At 45.5% G+C, this 19,360-nt stretch overlaps 1 protein-coding gene across 2 annotated transcripts; it reads left to right on the top strand.

The window, feature by feature from the left end:
* The first annotated feature begins 2,733 nt into the window (after positions 1-2,733).
* LOC310712478 (phospholipase A2 inhibitor NAI-like) lies at positions 2,734-18,001 on the top strand. 2 transcript variants are annotated; one of them, XM_083515581.1, is made up of 8 exons: positions 2,786-3,227; positions 5,868-6,064; positions 8,051-8,170; positions 9,958-10,092; positions 11,562-11,702; positions 12,732-12,875; positions 13,506-13,643; positions 17,046-18,001. In XM_083515581.1, exons 2-8 carry the CDS (start codon positions 6,016-6,018, stop codon positions 17,249-17,251), a joined length of 933 nt encoding a protein of 310 aa, XP_083371707.1. In that variant the 5' UTR covers positions 2,786-3,227; positions 5,868-6,015; the 3' UTR covers positions 17,252-18,001. The 2 variants fall into 2 exon arrangements, with proteins under 2 accessions (XP_083371708.1, XP_083371707.1); XM_083515582.1 differs by lacking the exon at positions 9,958-10,092 and having other exon boundaries at positions 2,734-3,227.
* Positions 18,002-19,360: the final 1,359 nt, after the last annotated feature.

Here is a 19,360-nt window from a genome sequence, read left to right as displayed (position 1 = left end):
ACATTTCCATTCCACCTTAAGGAGCAGACGTGTGGCATTGTTGCGTGTCACATGTCTGTTTACATTCCAGCACAGCTTGCTGGGAACTTCCCTTGCTTTTTCTTTGTTTCTCTGAGATGACGAGAGAAAGAGAGACGACATGTTTCTTTGTCCTGATCTATGATTAATAAATCTGTAGTTGTAGTATGCTTCCACAAGCCTCACACCTATTCTGTGTGTGCAGTTTGATCTGCTGATAGTGTGCCCTGGCTCAGAAGCCCGGGTCGCTGATTTACATTGGAGCAGAGGTGATGGTCTTCGCAGCAGGACGGCTGGAAAGAGATGGCCCAGCCGGGGCTAGCCAGCTGGCCTCCCGTCCCTCTGCATGCCGACAGATCCTCGTGGTCCCTTCCAACTCTACCCTTATGATTCTATGATCTCGGTGGGCCCACAAACAGCTGGGTGCAAGTGATGGACATTGTCGGAAAGCGGCTCATTTTACAGTGTGCAAGGAGGTGAGGGAAAGGGAGGGCAAAATACTTACCTGGACCATGAGATCCCATATGATCATTTCAGAATCTAATCCAAGGCATGGGCTGGAGGTGGGGGAGGAGAAAGTCATGTTGTGTCTCTAACAGCAGTTTCCCTAGCATGCCACTAGAGGGCAGGGCCATGCAGTTTCTGGAATAACACCTGCAAAATTTGCACTTGCAATCCTTTTGCTGCAGTAGAAGGAGAGGGAAAGGGGAGTGTGTGTTTGTACGTGAGAAAATGCATGTTGAGGAAATTGCCAAATCAGGCAGTTTCTAATTACGTAGCTCCCCCTTCCCCATTTTCTCCTGTGGTGTAACACTCATATTTCCCTGCTACCATTAATAAAGTTGTTAAGGCATTATCTGTTGTCCTCATACTTATCTGTGAAGTCTCTTGAATATTTCATCTGGTTTCTTTGGAGCTGTTTAGGTGTGGAAAGCTTTTCTAAAACCCTCAGTTACAAATATCTATTTATAACCAAGCAACACACTTTAGCCTGTGAAAAAGTCCGTGAAAGTTAGTAGCTCACAGCAAAACATAATGCTTAGAATTGAGCCAGTTTGGGGTGTGCTGATTTCAAGGGGGGGGGGGAATCCCCTGAGAATCACATCGGCCATAAACTGGGAGGGTTGCAGATCAGTGTGAAGATGTTCTCCTATTCAAAGTGTGGATAGAAAGCATGGCTCACTTTTCTGATCTGATTTGGTGATGCTGTCATATTGCAAAACCTAACGGGTTACATGATTCCTGACTGGGCCACTTAGCAAAGAAGAATTTTTCTTTTAAAAAATGTACACAAAGCAATTACTGAGAGAGGCAGCCAAACGAGTGAAAATGAAATAAATGCAGGACTTTTTTTATTTAAGGGAGAGCATTTAAGGTTCCTGTAACACCCTATTCTGGCACTGAAAACGCCCCTGGAAACTTGGCTAGGCTCCAGTTATTTACCTGCCTATGCTGAATCAGTGGCCTCAGAGAATCGCCTACAATTTCCATAGTTCCCTTCGTGGAGGAATTCATGGTTAAACTGCTCAGGGAATGGGAAACGGGTATCTCCTGACAACTCTCGGCACTCATAACAAACTACAAGTCCCATGATTCTTTGGGGAAAGCCATGTCTGCTTAAAAGTGGTATGATAATGCTTTAACTGTAAGATGTGGATGTGAGCTGAGATTCAACTGTCAGCCCACTCTGCTTCTGTCTGAGGAATTCAGGCAAGGCACTATTTTGTCCTTCACCTCAGATACCAAATAGTTCCGCAAAGGCCCTGTTCATCACAGATGAGCTAAACACACTACTTTTTGCTGTAATTTATTTGTAGATGACATAGGGCACACACGCCAAAAAGTTATTAAGAACGTCTTTTACAAATTGATTTATTGGTGTTACATGATCTGCGCTACCTGCACCAGGGGCCTCCCTCCCAGCTTACATTTTTTGGGGATTTCACTTCTGCCTCTGCTTTAGTACTGTCGGCACTGACGAGGCCCTAATTTTAGACACAATTTTAGACACAATTAACTGCTAGAGCAAAAACTGATGGTGACACAAGCACTTAGATGGCCACCTTACCCCGATTGCCTCGCTCTTCCTAGAGCAGGGGAAGAAATGGAGGTGAAGGGCCTCACCTCTGGATTAAATTTTCTGTTTTTCAATTTCAAATACTCATTTTACATCCTTAAGATATCAATGGCACCGCTTCTTCTCTTTCCATGGTTCATTTTACATATCTTAAATCCTTGCATATTTTACAAAAACTATACCAATCAGTTTTCCATTATTGCATCCATCAAAACTTATTTGCTTTGCACTGTTGAATTTATCTTAATGTGGCCAGCGTTTTCAGCTGTACACAATTATTTTCCATATATTCAATAAATGTTTTCCAATCTTCTCTAAACACACGTTCTTCTTGTTCTCTTATTCTCTATGTGAAGTCTGCAAGTTGTGCGTATTCTGTCAACTTAAGTTGCCATTCTTCTTTGGTTGGGACCTCGCTCGTTTTCCATTTTGGGGCTAACAAAACACAAGCCACAGTTGTTGCATCCATTTTTTGACACCTGGGGATTTCAGTCTGAATTATCCCCAAAGTACTTTTATTGGGAAAGTACTTTTAAACATTTTTTTCAATTCATTATAGATCATTTCCCAATACCACTTTACCCTTTTACATGTCCACCCCACCACCTGAGGTCTTTGCCTCAGTCTGTCTAATAGAAGGGTTGGCCAACTTCTGTAATCCTGCAACACCATGAGGGCCACACTGGGCCCCTGACCTTGGTTTACATTTTAAGGCCGCTAGAAAGAGAGTTGGATAATTAATGACTGTTGGTCTGTGGCTGCTAAACAGAAACTGTTCTGATGAGGTTTTTCAAGATTGCCCAGACTTCCCAATCCTCGTGTGTTGGCCAAGTGGCAGCACGTGTTGCAACAATCCAGTTCCTCAGAAATGACATGTTCCAACTTGGTGCAGTGAACTCGGTCATATTTGGATATGATAAACGTTCTCGATTAATGAAAGTGTGGGAGTGGCATTGATGACAGGGAGGAAGGGGTGTGGGCCAGATGGCCAGGCCCCTGTGTGGATGGGAGGCAGAAGATAAGGCACGGAGATGGGTTTGGGATAAGCACATAACAGCATATGAACCACAAGGCAATGAGACTGACCTGCAGGCAGATCCATTTGTGCCTCTGCAAAAATCAACCACAACTGGTAAGTGTTGGGGTGGAGCTGACCAGCGATTAAGTCATTTTCAGTAGCATTGGGTGGTATCCTGTTAAGTTTTACTCAGAGCAGACACTGAAATTAATTGGCATGATCACATTAAGTCCGTTAATTTCAATGGGTCTGTTCTGGATAAAACTTAGAAGAAATCACCCTCTTTATTTAATTTAAACTGTGTAAGTGGGGATAGGCAAATTGGCCAATTATAGTTTCCTGTTTCCCCACTCTTAAATTCAGTTCTCTGCATTTCTATAACAGTCTGCAAATAGAAAACCCAGCCACATTTTAGTATGTTAGCTTCACTAATAAGCGCATTAGTGAATGTACACTTTAGCATATGCATTTTTGCAGAATCGCATTGTAAAATTAAAATGTGGAAGGGTGATTGGTTTTCGGAATGCATATTGTTTCACAGAGTATGATTAGTTTTGCCTTCAGATGCAAACTGAATCCAATTTTTCCCTCTTCATAAATCTTAAGTAAACAGGTACCACCTGAGTCTGAAATGGACAGGTGTTGCTAGCTCAACATCTCTTATTTGAGATAGCAACTGCTGGGAACTTTCTCCATCCCAAGTTCTGTAAGGAGGGTGATGAAAATTAGCTGGGAAACTGGATTTCCCTGTTGGGGGTGCTGTTAGAGGGTGACCCCCCTGGGTCATTTCCATGTACCCTCCCTGTTGTAAAAAGACCTCAGCAATCCGGCATCTTAATTTGCCCAGATGCATCTATGCCAGTGTTTCCCAACCACTGTTCCGCGGCACACTAGTGTGCCGCGAGATGTTGCCTGGTGTGCCGCGGGAAAAATTTAAAAATTCGAAAGATTTTTTTTTTTTTAAGTCAAATTTTCGATTGGGGCGCCGTCACTAGATGACCCCTGGGGTTCCCTCCCTCCCTCCCGCTCTGCACCTCCCTCCTCCGGGGAGGCCCTTCCTGGCTCTCGGCCAAGGCTTGGCGGCTGCCACTCACTCACTCGCTCGCCCACCCGTCCCTCCATCCCTGCACCCGGCCTCTCCCCCTCCGTCCCCGGCGCGGGGGCTGCCGGGATCTGTAGTCCCCTCGCCCTTGGGCTCCGCGCCCGCGCGGGGTGCGCAAACTACGTTTCCCAGCATGGCCTGGCGGGCCGGGCGTTTTGTTTGAAGCGCTCTTCTCCCGACCATGGAATGAGCGCAGCGGCGGCGGCCGGGCGGGCAGGGGCTCTTCCGTGCAGACCCCGCGCAGCCTGCCTGCGCCCCCGTGGAGATCGGGCGGCAGGATGGAGCCCGGGGATCCCCGCGGAGGCGGAGCGGCGGAGGCGGAGGCTGCCCCCCAGGTAGGGCTGCGTCGGGGGGGGTTTATTTTTGCAATGCTGCATCCGCGCTGGAGGGGACGCATCGGACCGCGGGGAGACCCCTCGGCGGGCGTGCAAGGCAATGCATGCATGCAGGCGTTGCATGGAGTGCAGTGCAATGCAATGGCAACGCGGCGCCCTGTATGCATGCATGCAACCTCCACCGGCGCTCCGGACTTGGCAGGTGAGGGGGGTCCCCAGCGGGCGGCAGAGAGAGCCGGGAGGGCGAAGGGGAGCCGGGGGGGAGCAGCGCTGCTCCCCGAGCCGAGCCCAGGGGGAAACTTCGGCATCGTTGCGCCGGGTGTTGGAAGCGGAGGCTGGCGGGGGCCCCTCACCTGCAAAACCTGGTCGCCTCTCATATATTTCGTGCATTGCATTCATCGCCCGCTTTCTCCTCCAAGGAGCTCCCGGGGGCGCGCGTGGTTCTCCCCGTGTTATCCTTGCAACAACAGCCCTGCGAGGTGGGTCAGGCGAGTGGCCCAAGGGAGCACCCAGGGATTGTCCTGGCCAGGTGGGGTGATTTGAACCCTGCTCTCTGCCCGGTCTTCGTCCTCATTTAGCCCCCACATGTGCATGACTGTGCATGACTGAGGTTTTCCCCCCTCGTCTTGGCTATGGTGTGAGTCTGTGCTGTTAATTAATGGGGTTCTGCCTTCGGAGAAGATGAGCCAGCCCTCAAGGAGGTGATTATGTAATTTGCTAGCAATTCATGTCCCTCCCGGCATGACGCTGCGCGCTGACGTCACGGGGCTGTAATGGTGGTGTGCCTCGAGATTTTTTTCATGAAACAAGTGTGCCTTTGCCCAAAAAAGGTTGGGAAACACTGATCTATGCATCTAAAAGGCCCTTTACAGTGGTGGTTCCTTGGTTGTGGAATGACCCCCCTGGTGCAGTGTACCTGTCTCCATTATTACCAACTTTCAGGAGGAATCTAAAAACAGTCCTGTTTACCCAGGCATTTGGTGGCTGAAGAATACTATACTTGGCAACCTCAAGACCATTGATTGGAAGCATGTTTTTAATTGTAACTGCTTTGTTTTTAACTGCAATTGTTTTTAGAATGTCACCAACTGTTCTAAAATGTTTTTTTTTGCATTGTTTTTAAATTGTATATCTGTTTGCCACCCTGGGCTCCTTGGATTGGAAGAGCAGGATATAATTGAAGTCAATCAATAAATTGGTGCTTGAATGCAAATTTGTATCATTGGCTTACGGACAGAGTCATCTGTGCGTCTTTGCAGCGCTCTTCCTTCCCACAATAAAAGACCTGAAGCGCCGGTTTCCCCCTGTTCTTTCCAGCTCTTCCCTTCATCATCTCCTGTTCTGAAGGTTTCAAACACATCCTTGCCCAAGCTTCATTCTATGTTTCTGAAGTCAGCTCCCTGACAAGCCCTCACCTCTGAAGCACGCCAGGTTTGCTGCTCCTCATCTGAACATCAACGCTGCCATGAAGTTTCAGGTGTCCCTTGTGATCTTCATATTCTGCCTCGGCGCAGGTAAGTTTCAGGTGCATCCGGCTGCATGTGCACATTGTGTGATGTGGGAACTGAGTGGGTTGATCTATTGAGAGCACTTTGCATAGAGGGCAGTTCAGGTGGATGGGGACTAACATGTCTGAATCATAGAATCATAGAATCATAGAATCATAGAGTTGGAAAAGACCACAAGGGCCATCGAATCCAACCCCCTGCCAAGCAGGAAACACCATCAGAGCACTCCTGACATATGGTTGTCAAGCCTCTGCTTAAAGACCTCCAAAGAAGGAGACTCCACCACACTCCTTGGCAGCAAATTCCACTGTCGAACAGCTCTTACTGTCAGGAAGAGCTGACTGAAAGATATGCAGCTATGCAATATATTGCATTTACTGTCAGGAAGAGCTGACTGAAAGATATGCAGCTATGCAATATATTGCATTTACTGTCAGGAAGAGCTGAGTGAAAGATATGCAGCTATGCAATATATTGCATTTAATTCTCTAGCCCTCTAGAAGTGGACTTTTGTGGTACTTAGATTACGGAGGAAGGGGCAGAATAGCTTCATCCCCCTTACCTTATGTGTTGTCTCGCTTAGGCTGAAATCCTATATACATTAAAATGAGAGTATGTCCCATTGAACTCAATAGGACTTCCTGTGTCACCAGCTATAGGTTGTTGTTGTTTAGTCGTTTAGTCGTGTCCGACTCTTTGTGACCCCCTGGACCAGAGCACGCCAGGCACTCCTGTCTGCCTCCCGCAGTTTGGTCAAACTCATGCTGGTAGCTTCGAGAATACCACCCAACCATCTCGTCCTCAGTCGTCCCCTTCTCCTTGTGCCCTCCATCTTTCCCATCATCAGGGTCTTTTCCAGGGAGTCTTCTCTTCTCATGAGGTGGCCAAAGTCTTGGAGCCTCAGCTTCACGATCTGTCCTTCCAGTGAGCACTCAGGGCTGATTTCTTTCAGAATGGAGAGGTTTGATGGGGGTCATAAATATGGCTAAAACTTGTGGGCCGGAGAAAGGGGCCATTGGATTTTATTAAGGGCTCCTCTATTCCAGCTCTCCCCACCCCCCACAAAATTTGAGCTTTCAACTTTAGTTTGCAAAAGCCACAGTAAATTTGTTCGACCGCCATATAGCTAACTTTACAATGCAATCATATGCATGTTACTTTTTTCTTTTCCAGAAGCAGCACTCACAGTGCTTACTCTCAGATGGTGCATAAGACTGAAGCTGTCATTGAGCCCAGATCCCACCAAGACCAGAGGGGCGGGGTTGAAACATTAGTTGAAGCAGAAGTGGTGGTTGGTTTGCATTGGACTGGTAGGGCAGAAGGCAAGGAGCCCAACAGTGGGTGGCGCTAGAGCCCAATACAGGAAGAGTCAGAGGCAATGACAGGCAGGGGCAACTAAGCCAGCTTTTGCTCATACATTTCTTCTTCCTTAGAGGAATTTCTTAGAGGAATTTGAGACTAAGGAGGAAGAAACTGACAAGCAGTTCTTACCCAGAGCCCTGAAACTGTCCTCCCTTCCTCCTTACATCCCATTCCTCCAAATGCCACTTTTAACCCAATTCCACCTGCCTCTTCCCCAGTTCCTCCCTTCGCTTTCCCCCCTGTCCACAGAAGACTACAACTGTCACACACACAGGGACCTTTCTTCCTCTTCAAGTCACTTACTACAGATATGGATCCCCCTATTTTTTATTCCTGCCCCTCTTCCTTTCCCCCACCTTTAGAAGCTTGGGAGACAGCCCATAAAAGCAGGGTGATGACAGACCGGTGCAAATATAGTATAAAGAGAAATATGTCCGTTCAGATGGCATAAGCTTATGCCTTCGATGAAATCATTTAACTATATGAACGAGCTACTACTAGCTGTTCTTAAGACTTAGCATATCAAAAGCTGGAAGCAGCCTCTCTGGGCCCCTGAGAGGGCCTGTGCATCCCCAGCGCAGGTTAACGTAGCATGGAAAAAGCAGACATTATCTTTGTGTCTTTCTCCAGCTGACAGCTTGACATGCCAGAAGTGCTTGAGCAAGAACGGGAAGTGTGCAAAGAACGAAGTGGAGGTTTGTGAACAGTCTCAAGACGCTTGCTTCATTGAGACCAAGGACTACGCTGGTTGTAAGTGCATACCCTCCAACATTCCTCCGATGAAAATAGGGATGTCCCATTCCATAATAATAATAATAATAGTAATAGTAATAATTTTATTATTTATACCCCACCCACCTGACTGGGTTGCTCCAGCTGCTCTGGGCAGCTTTCTTTCTTTCTTTCTTTCTTTTAAATAAAATATTTATTAAAGTTTCACAAATTATACAGACAAACACAACAATACAAACAAACACACACAAAAAAAGAACAAGTATAATTTCAAACCCTTATTTTCTTATAACTTACTTCTCCGACCTCCTCATACCTCCCCTTTCTGCATTCCAATTTCAAATTTTAATTCAGCAAATCCTCACCCTTAAATTTATCTAATTTTTAACCTTTCTTTTCTTTTAACTTAATCCTTACAACTGTAATCCACTTAATTTCTAAACCAGCATCATTCTAACATTCATTATGCTCTGGGCAGCTTTCAATATATAAACATAATAATAAAAAGTTAAACATTAAAAAAAAAAACCTACCCTAGACAGGGCTGCCTTCTAAAGGTTGTATAGAAGAGTTTGGATTTGACATTCTGCTTTTTCACTACCCTGAGGATTCTCAAAGCGGCCTACATTCTCCTTTCCCTTCCTCCCCTACAACAAACACTCTGTGAGGTGAGTGGGGCTGAGAGACTTCAAAGAAGTGTGACTAGCCCAAGGTCACCCAGCGGCTGCATGTGGAGGAGCGGAGACGCGAACCCGGTTCACCAGATTACGAGTCTACCGCTTTTAACCACCACACCACACTGGCTCTTGGCTTGGGGATTGCATAACCCCATATCCTCCAACATTTCTCCGATGAAAATAAGGACATCCTAAGAGAAAGAGGGACATTTGGGTACCAAATCAGAAACCAGGATGGCTTCTGTAAATCTGGGACTGTCCCTGGAAAATAGGGACAGGTGGACACTTATTCAGACAGTGACAGGAGATCAGAAGTGCATTAGCGACCATTTGATTGGGGCTCATGCCTCTCTATGCACATTCCTCAAAATTTAACAAGAGGCAGCATCTGGCCAATGTCTGGTGAGGAAATGGGGTTGAGCAAGATGCTCTGCATTGCTCCAGGATCATTGAGCAGCAGGCCTCTGAGCATCTGTCATGGCAGGCTATAGAGCAGCAGTAGGGAATCTCAGCCTCAGGGGGTGAATGTGAGTCTCCAACGCTCTCTGTTTGGCTCTTGCAACTGTTCTCAGGCTACAGCCCTTCCAGACTATGCTTGAGTGTGTCTGCCTTGCTGGAATGTGTCCTTGGACCCTGATAATGCTTCCCCGGGTGGAGGACAACGAAGGGTGCGTGAATGCATGCAGAAACTTGCCTACTGTACAAAGGGGAAATTTGCCTTTGCTTCTCCACTCACTTTTGCCTCTCGCCCGATCCACCGCTGGCATGTGACCTGTGGAAGGTTACCGAGAATGTGGTCCTCTGGCTGAGACAGCTTAGTCCCATAATTCAAGCATTTTCCGTAATTTAAATACTTGCTATAACGTAAAAAAATACCTGTACTTTAATTAAAGTACATCTCACCGCAGAGGTGAAAACTGACCAGGGGACTTGTGCACCTGCCAGTCTGCTCACCAGCAGTGGGGAATTTCAAGGCCCCACTTCTTATTCTTCTTTGAGTTTATTTACAAAATTATTTACACTGGTCCTGGACCAGACATAACATCCTTTGCAAATCTAAAATGACACTTGCAATAGCACCCTACGCTGGCAATGGGTTAACTCCTTTGTTTGATCTTCTGTTTGCAGTGGATGCAGGAACGGTGAAAGTGGGCTGCAGCAACTCGAATTTGTGCCGCCGCTATCAGAAATGGAACAGGGGATCTTTAAGCTGGTCGATGTTTTGTTGCTCATTCGATCTATGCCAGCCTCTGACACGTGATGGTATGTGGTACAGAAATGGTGCATGCCCATGTTGATGTGATCTGAATTTAGCCGTGAGGCTATGTTGGGGGCAGTGATAAACACTTTCATGAAAACATCACCTCAGGTCTTTGCCAGTAATAAATAATAATAATAATAATAATCCTATTCAACTAATGAATGAATGAATGAATTTATTATTTCGGTCACAGACCAGTTCCAGCCCACATACAATATCAAGGAAGTCATAAAACATGATAGGGATACATTTGAATTTGCAATTAGGTATAACAGGGACAATACAGATATAGCAACAGTATATATATATATACTTAGTCACCTATCCAACTAATTAGTCCCGCTAGTGGAAGTCCATGCAAGGACTTCTGCTAGCAGAGTGGGGCTTCCCCTCCCTTCCCTTGGTGTGCTCCGTGAAATTGGCTTGCAATCTGCGGGGGGCACAATAGTATTCAGGGGCAGGAGAGGGCATAATGTTCTGTCAGAGCAAGCTGGAATATTTGTGCTGATGGAACATTTTCCTTAATGAATTCCTAAAAATAAAACTTCAACTTCTTCTTCTTCTTCTTCTTCTTCTTCTTCTTCTTCTTCTTCTTCTTCTTCTTCTTCTTCTTCTTCTTCATGTTCTCCTCTTTGCACAAGTGTCTCAAAGTGACAGAGCAAAGCAAGCTATACAGAACATGAAAAACAAAACAATTGAAAGCCAAAACCTATTGCGTTGCATCCAAAGCCGGTCCTACTCTGAGTAGACAACATGCTGAAATCAATGGAGAACTTGCAACCCAACCCCTCCATCCCCCTAATGTAGGTCTGGCCACCACAGAACAGCTCCCCAAGGAAAAAGAAACCAATCGCCAACTGCTGCAAAGAAAAAGGTTAACACTGAAAAGTTATCAGTGTTGGTGCCCGGCAAGCCTTCATGGGGATAGTATTCCACATACTACAGAAAAGGCCCATTTTCTCACCCTCATACATCATCTGCCAGAGGGAACACCACAGAGAAGGGCCTCCAGTTAGGGGATGTGACAGAGCCGGCCTGCCCATGAAGTAGGGTGAAGGTCCGCCTCAGGTGGCAGAAGTGCAGGAGGTGGCATTCTGCCCACCCCACCTCTTCTGCTGCCAAGAGGGAGGTGTTACAGCACACAGTGTTGCTGCTTATCTTCCCCAGGTGGAATGCTTTGAGGAGCACCCTGGCTCCTGCTGAGTTTGGTGACAGCCAGGGTGTTCCTGCACGCCATGTTGCTGATCAGGTGACCCCTCCCTGGGGCGGGGAGAGCTGAATGGCAATGTTTTGAGGAGTGCTCTGGCTTTTGCCAAGTTTGCTGAGAGCTGGGAGGAGGCGGCAGAAATGGTGGGCATGTGGGTGAGAGGGGGGCAGTAGGTGGCAATTTCCATTTTGCCTCAGGTGGCGAAAGGGCTGGAATCTGATGATCTCTGTCTCTCCCCCTGCTGCTCACTGTTGCTTCCAACAGTTCATGGAAATGGATCAAAAAATGGTGTGCAGTGTCAAACCTGCATCGGGAGCGCAGCTGAATGTGGCCACAATGCGCCCACAGAGCCATGCTATGGGAGTGAAGACCAGTGCGTGCAGATCTCCCAGCGCCTCCTGCCAGGTATTGCCAAGTGGGTACCAAAGCATTCAAAGCGCACAGGCACGGGGATAGGAGAGACTAAGGCATCGCTAAGGATGTGATGGTCACTAGCCAATAGGTGCAGGGAAAACTCTGCAACCGCAACCTGCTGAGTAATCACCATTGCCAATGTTGCACATGGTGTTGGAAAAACATGTTTCAAGGTTTTCTGAGTTGCTCTCCTATGTTTTTAAGACTGTGTGTGTTTTGCAATAAAATGCAATTGCAGAGCTGGTCTTTCTAGGCTGGACAGGCAAAGCACTGTGAAAACCTTTAGAGGCAACTGTTCCTTTAATTAAATGCTTTCTTTTTTTTGTTCTCACCATTTTACTTCTTCCCGCTGGATTCATGATAAATTGCCCCTTGTTAGAGGGCTTCTGTTTCCTGCTTGGTGTGTCAGTAGTTTAATTACCAATTTATTTGCATATTTTTATACTCCTTTTATAGTGAAAGAGAGCTATTTAGCCATAAAAGAAAGGAAAGAAAAAACAGGAAGCAAATAATTTGCTACTCTCCTCCGCTACAGTGGGGAACGGAAACTGACAAATATGGGGCAATTAAGGGGCAATGCACCACTAACACATATCAGTGCAATGAAATGAGTGGAGCCAGGTAACTGGAAACTTCAAATTACAAGTGACCTTTGCTGAAAGGGGCTTACTTTTGAGTAGACATAGGTGGATCTTGGCCATTGGCATTGCTGGATAATATAGAACTATACCAAGTTCTGTGTGAAATCTGTTTTTACTGCACTTCCAGCTAATTGTAAAAAAGGAACAGTGCCTCAGTGCAGTGGATACTGTGGAAGCTGTTCCACGGAACAGCAAAATAACACCCACCATGCAAATTTAAACATACGCAGTATATGGAGAAGCTGTAATATATATTTAGTGAGATAATAGATGGAGTTAAAAGTGGAGTGTCCATTGGAAAACAATCTACTAGCTGCATTTCTTAAATCCAAAAATGGTCCTGTTCTGTGTGGACATCACCTGATGATTGCTTCTCCAGGTGAAGAAACAGAACCCATCATAAAGGGATGTGGAGGCAGTTCCTTTAAGGACACACTGGTGGCGTACCAGATCGGGAGAGATTTTGCCTTTGTTGAGCAAAAGGTCTGCAGCAGTTCCAACTGCAACAACAGGAGCTTCCCAGGTAAATGACAGTTGCCGTGCTCTGATAACCTTCTGTCAGGTAGGTACCGCCTGGGTGTAGGATCCCGCCTGTATGCCAGATAATAACAATCTGGGACACAGTCTGCAGGAAAGTCCCCCAGCACAAGCCCCATGGCAATGAGCAGGAGAGTTGCAGGAGAGTCGTTGCGCCTCTTCCAAATTCATATTTTGAAAAATAGGAAATCCACGGAATGTTTAATTTAGGTAAAAATTGTACTCATTTTTTTCAGAAGATAGAGGTGCTGTCTTGTGCCCAAGATTGAGGGGGGGGTCCAGCACATATCACTCACTGGTGCGCATTGCATGCACTATTCTGTAAGGGATGCTTTAGATGAGATTCCTGCATTGCAGGGGGTTGGGCTAGATGACCCATGGCGTCCTTTCCAACTCTACGATTCCGTGACTTCATGTGTATGATGTAGCATCATCGGGGGGGGGGGGTGTTGAGTGTTGAGCCCAGCGCAAAGGAGGGGGCCAGCAGAACCCCGCTGGTGCAGCATTACATAAAACCCATCATTTCTGTAAGTTGCCTTGAGGCACTTTGGAGAAAAGTTATTTTAGAAATTGAATAGATCATCACTAAAGTCCCCCCCCCTTTTTTACTCTACAGTCATAACTTCCGGACAGCCCAATGGGCTGCAATGCTATACCTGCCAGGAGTCCGGGCATGGGGAGTGCGCTCAGGACAGACTGCAAGTTTTAAATTGCACAGGAGTCATGGATCAATGTGTACGCGTCATCGACAGAGGTAAGAAAGCGGCAAGGGTGCATGTACAGAGGACTGGGAAGCATGCCATCATGGTTGCCATCAATTTGATTTGAATTAATTTTACAATGAAATGATTTTAGACTGTTGTATTATTTTATTGTTGTTAGCCGCCCTGAGCCCGCTGGGGAGGGCGGGATATAAATAAAATTTATTATTATTATTATTATTATTATTATTATTATTATTATTATTATGCCTGTTGGCCTGATCAGATGCTAAAGAGGGGGCAGCTCCTTATCTCAAAGAGTTAGAGAGAAGCATGGATCAGAAAAACTGCTGCTACAGGAATCCATCCTTTGGGATACACTGCTTGAGGGCCATGTGAAATTACCTTAAACAAGGAGAGTCTCCATACACAGAGGAAGTTATTTATTACATCTTTGTTCCGGCTCTGATCCCTCCCAATCAGTATCTACAGTGGTACCTCGGTTTTTGATCGTCTCAGAAGCTGAACTTTTCAGTTTTGAATGCTGAAAACCCAAAAACCCAGAAGTAAATGCTTCCGTTTTCGAACATGCCTCGGAAGTCGAACGGCTTCTGCTGAGCTTTTTTCTCCATTGAATTTGCAGAATGCCCTTTGTGCCTTGGTTTTCAAACGCTTTGGAAGTCAAACGGTCTTCCGGAATGGATTACGTTCGAAAACCGAGGTAACACTGTGCCAGGAGCAATTAATTCTGCAACACCTCTCCATCAGGTAGGAAATAACTCCTGACAGAGAGGATACAGCCAAGTGACCTGTTCTCAGGGGAGGTGCCCCATCGCTTCTCTGTGTGAGTCACTGTTCTTGGTGTCCCTTCTTTTATTCACATCTGAACTCGGTTATTCATGCAGAGACACAAGGAGCCGGGTTCCTTTGAGGACAGGAGATTCTTGCTTTTGTACCATCCACGCCATGGATTTAAAAGTGGTTTTAACAACCAACCATTTTACTCGTGCCACTCTGGGAATTGTAGTCCTGTGAGGGTGATTGGAGGGGGGGTCTCCTAACAATTCTCCTTTTTGGATGGATTAGGTGTGCCTCTTCAACATCAGACGTGTATAAAGCACCAAAGCAAAGGGTTTAGGTCGCCCTGATCCCAGATAAGCCTGCCACAGTGAATCATGTAGATTCTGGTTTTTTTTATATAAGATATTTATTTTAAAAAATTGGATATAAGAAAAAAATGAAAAATAAACATACAAAATAATAAACAATTAAAAACACACATTAATTTTCAATGACATAACTTCCATACCCTTATTTCCTCCGACCTCCTCATACTTCCCTTCTTTGTATTCCAGTTCAATTTGTTAGTTCAGCAAATCCTTACCATTAAACTTTTACCCATTTATAATCCTTTTTTCATGTCTCCTAAAGCATTACAGCTGGAAACCACTTAGTTTCTATCCAACATCTTTCTAACATTCATTCATTTTACAATATTTCTTTAAATAGTCCTTAAATTTCTTCCAGTCTTCTTTCACTGACTCTTCTCCCTGGTCTTGGATTCTGCCAGTCATCTCAGCCAGTTCCATGTAGTCAATCACCTTCATCTGCCATTCTTCCAGAGTGGGTAGATCTTGTGTCTTCCAATACTTCGCGATTAGTATTCTTGCTGCTGTTGTAGCATACATAAAAAAAGTTCTGTCCTTCTTTTGCACCAATTGGCCGACAATGCCCAGGAGAAAGGCCTTTGGTTTCTTCAGGAAGGTATATTTAAATACCTTTTTCAATTCATTATATATCTTTTCCCAGAAAGCCTTAATCCTAGGGCATGTCCACCAAAGGTGAAAGAATGTACCTTCAGTTTCCTTACATTTCCAACATTTATTATCGGGCAAGTGATAGATTTTTGCTAGCTTGACTGGGGTCATGTACCACCTGTATATCATTTTCATAATATTCTCTCTTAAGGCATTACATGCCGTAAACGTCATAAAAGCATGTAGATTCTGATCAATTTCACGGCCTCTGAAGACATTATTTTAATTGCACCTCCGTATTGATTTGTGCTCCTGATGCTATCAAGGCGTTTGCACATGCTATCCCGGTTTCAAAAGATTGAGCATTGCATCTGTTTTGGGGAAACCACACTGCTTCACTTCCAATGAGTGCCTATCTCCATAACTATTTATGCCACAAACGTTCAGCTTTATTTTTGTCCTGCTTTGGTTGAGTTTTAAAGGCCCTCCGGACAGCAAGGATGTGGCAGCATTGAGGAGGCATCGCAGAGCAAATCCACCACAGATTCACCATCCTTGTGTTGAGAACATGTTGCAGAATACACCTGCAATAAAACGTCGTTTCTTGGAGGGCCCCTCAATTTCTCACTCATTCTTTACTTGTAGGAAATGTCTTAGTATAAGAGGACCATTTCGCCCTCTAGTGTCCATAGGTGGAATGTGATGCAGGTTTTACGCTGCTCTAAAAATCTCCAATTTAGGAGTGGGGAGCCACCAGGTACAGTCGTACCTTGGTTTTCAAACAGCTTAGTTCCTGAATGTTTTGGCTCCTGAACGTTGCAAACCCAGAAGTGACTGTTCTGGTTTGTGAACTATTTTTGGCAGCGCTTTTTTTTCTAAAGAAATGTTTAGGGGTACTCTCTTTTTCCTACTCATATTGAAATACTTCTTAAATTATAGACATAAGAAGAATTTATCGTGATCTGATGTAACACATATTACTGTTTTTACTTTTTGGATGAATTTTTGTTTGTTATTTCTTTTTAATTTCAATAAAGCATTTTAAAAAGAAAGAAAGAAAGAAAGAAAGAAAGAAAGAAAGAAAGAAAGAAAGAAAGAAAGACTGCCCCTCAATGAGGCCAAAGTTAGATTCACAAAATGTTTAGGGGGATGCATCCCCCAGAAAAAAAGCACTGATTTTTGGAAGCCGAACATCCGCCGGGGCTTCCGATTGGCTGCAGAAGATTCAGAAGCTGCACTTTGGTTTTCGAACGTTTTGGAATTCGAATGGACTTCTGGAACGGATTCCGTTTGACTTCCAAGCTACGACTGTATCTCTATTTGGCCTTCATAGAATCATAGAATTGTAGAGTTGGAAGGGACCACAAGGGTCATTTAGTCCAACCCCACCGCAATGCAGAAATCTTTCTCCTTGTGGGACTCAAACCCACAACCCTGAGGTTAAGAGTTCATGCTCTACAGAACTCTCCATAGGCCACGTCTCTCTCTTATTTTGCCTGTCCTTGAACTTCGATAATAGAGAGGGTTGTTTAAGTGTGGGTAGAAACTAGCCCATCCTACAAGGCGAAGCTTCCATTAGTTTCCCCGCCCACTTCCCCTCTGGCTCCACCCACTGCTGCCATGTGGCCCTCAGAAGATTGCCCAGAAGGGAATATGGCCCTCAGAAAATCCAAAAAACCTGTCTTCCTTCTTTTCCAGAGAACAGAACTGTGACCTTTCAGAAAGGCTGTGCCACTGAGACCATGTGCAGCAGCTACGAGGATATCTATTCCAAACTGATGGGGCCGGATTCCTTTGTTGAGTGTTGCAAAACGTCCTTCTGCAACCAAGCTGGAGAGCATTCTGGTCCACAGATGCTACTGATGGTGGCTGCTTCTGCCTGGTGGCTGGCATGGATGGCTTGACCATAATGGCGGCTGTCTGGGTGAGCCTTCAAGAAAGGATCTGGCCAGTATTTGAGGGTTGGTTGCATACATGGGAATGGGTGCTTGCTAGCTATGGGGGCTCCTTTATCTGCCTGGAAGGAGGTGGCACTGAAGCACTGCTCCCCTACTGTCTATATGCCATGCCAAGACTGGATTACTGCAATGTGCAGCATGCGGGGCTTTCCTTGTGCTTGATCCAGAAGCTGCAGTTAGTGCAGAATGCTGTGGCAAAGACTTAAGACCCCAGTCAACAAAGGACACCTTTGTCCAGAGGCCTGTAGTGGTTACCAATTTGTTGCTGGGCGAAGTTCGAAGAGTTACTATTGGTATATAAAGCCCTGAACAACTCGGGACCAGTTTACCTGCAAACTGTCTTACCCCACATATTGTATGCCTGCTTGACTGCTTTGATTACAGATGCCACAAAATATTCATAAGAAATTGACCTTTTCCTATGGCAGCATCCCTGCCTATTGACATCAGCCAGCAGCCTTCATTGTACTCTTTTCAGTGCCTGCTAAGACCCTGTTTGCTTAGACAAGGCTACCCAGATATGTAGAATGTCAAAGCATGTTTTAATCTTTTTTTTAGCTCATTGTTGATTTTAAATTTTTTTTGAATATTTTAAATAGCTGTTTTTACTGCTAATTTTGTTGTTTTATTATTATTTTTACAATCAAGTGGTATGGAAATTTTATGAACTAAATAAACAATAAACAAAACACACAATGTCGAAATAGGGTGCTTTTGGAGGGGCGGTTCCCACACCTACAGTTCACATGCAATGCCCTTTCTTGGCTAGAGTTGGCATTTGACTTTTAAGCCTCTCATCTTCTCACTGCCTGCATGAGGGACATCCATGCAGGCTCAAAACACAAGTCTCAAATGTGGCTGTGTTAAGGGACACCTCAACAAAAACCAAAGCCTGTAGGTTGGGAAGACAAAATTTTACCTTTTCCAGGTTCACAATTGTCAGGGAACTGCCATCAGAGACACGGGAGAAGGAGAGGGTCTCTGATTCTGCAGGGGAAGGTCCAAGCGCTAGAGGGAGACTCAGCCGGGAAGAAGGGGAAGAGAATGAGTGTAACACCAGGGATCCAGGAGAGCAACGGGACAGGGAGGTGCAGGGGCTCCAGGACTTTTCGTTGGAAGTTAGTGAGGAGAGCCCAAGCACCCCGCTGCCCACGCCCACCCTGCGCAGGAGACTCCCACGCAGTGAGAGGCGGAGACGATTGGGCGTCAAACAACTCTTATGTTGGCAACGCTTTAAGAAACGCCCACAGACAGATTCTACGAGTGACTAAGGGCAGCCACGCTGAGATGGGCTGTGCAGTCCGGAGGGTTTAACCAGGCAATCTAATGCTCAAACGGAGCAGGATTACGCACGAGTAACTCCCAACCCATTATAACAATCATTCTCATGATTTCTGTTGGATGCTTCCACACTATGGAAAGGACGGTTTGCTTAACTCTGGATTATTAGAAATCTGGAAAGCTGCTGTTCCACAGGCCAAAAGCAGAACAGCAGTGATTGTGTCATCCACATCTAGAAGCACCCACTGTCCAATATTGCCAACAATTAAGAGATTTAGATCCTGATAAAAAAAAACCCTTCAAGTTGGCAGAGAGGGCCATTCTGAGTGCAGCGTTGCTTGCCATCAAGTCCCGTTTTTGGAGAGGCTTCAACCATTCCCCCCCCACCTCCGAGAACCGAAGGCCACTTGAAAGAAGGATCACTGGTGGCAGTGTGTACTTTTGCCTCTTATTAAACGGGTTGCGTTAGTTTTTAATTTTGCAGCTCCAAAACCCTGCAAAACCAGTTTTGCCAGAGTGACAGCGAGCCTAAGGAATTATGCATATATATTATGGCAAGCGAAACCTGACGGAGACGCCAGTCCAAGAAATTAGTTCTGCAAGTGTTTCTGTGTATGAGGTAAGATATAAGTGTGTGTGTGTGTGTGTGTGTGTGTGTGTGTGCTCGCACACACACAGAGAGACAGGGGTGTGTGTAGAACATGAGAGGTTGGTTATGCCAAGAGACAAACCATTGACCCATCTAACTCAGTGTTTTCTATGGCTCTGACTGGC

The sequence above is a fragment of the Podarcis liolepis genome (assembly GCF_965112155.1).
Source record: "Podarcis liolepis genome assembly, chromosome: 7".
Taxonomy (NCBI): domain Eukaryota; kingdom Metazoa; phylum Chordata; class Lepidosauria; order Squamata; family Lacertidae; genus Podarcis; species Podarcis liolepis.
Note: the sequence above shows the minus strand (reverse complement) of the source record. Positions and strands in the feature narration are given on the sequence as shown.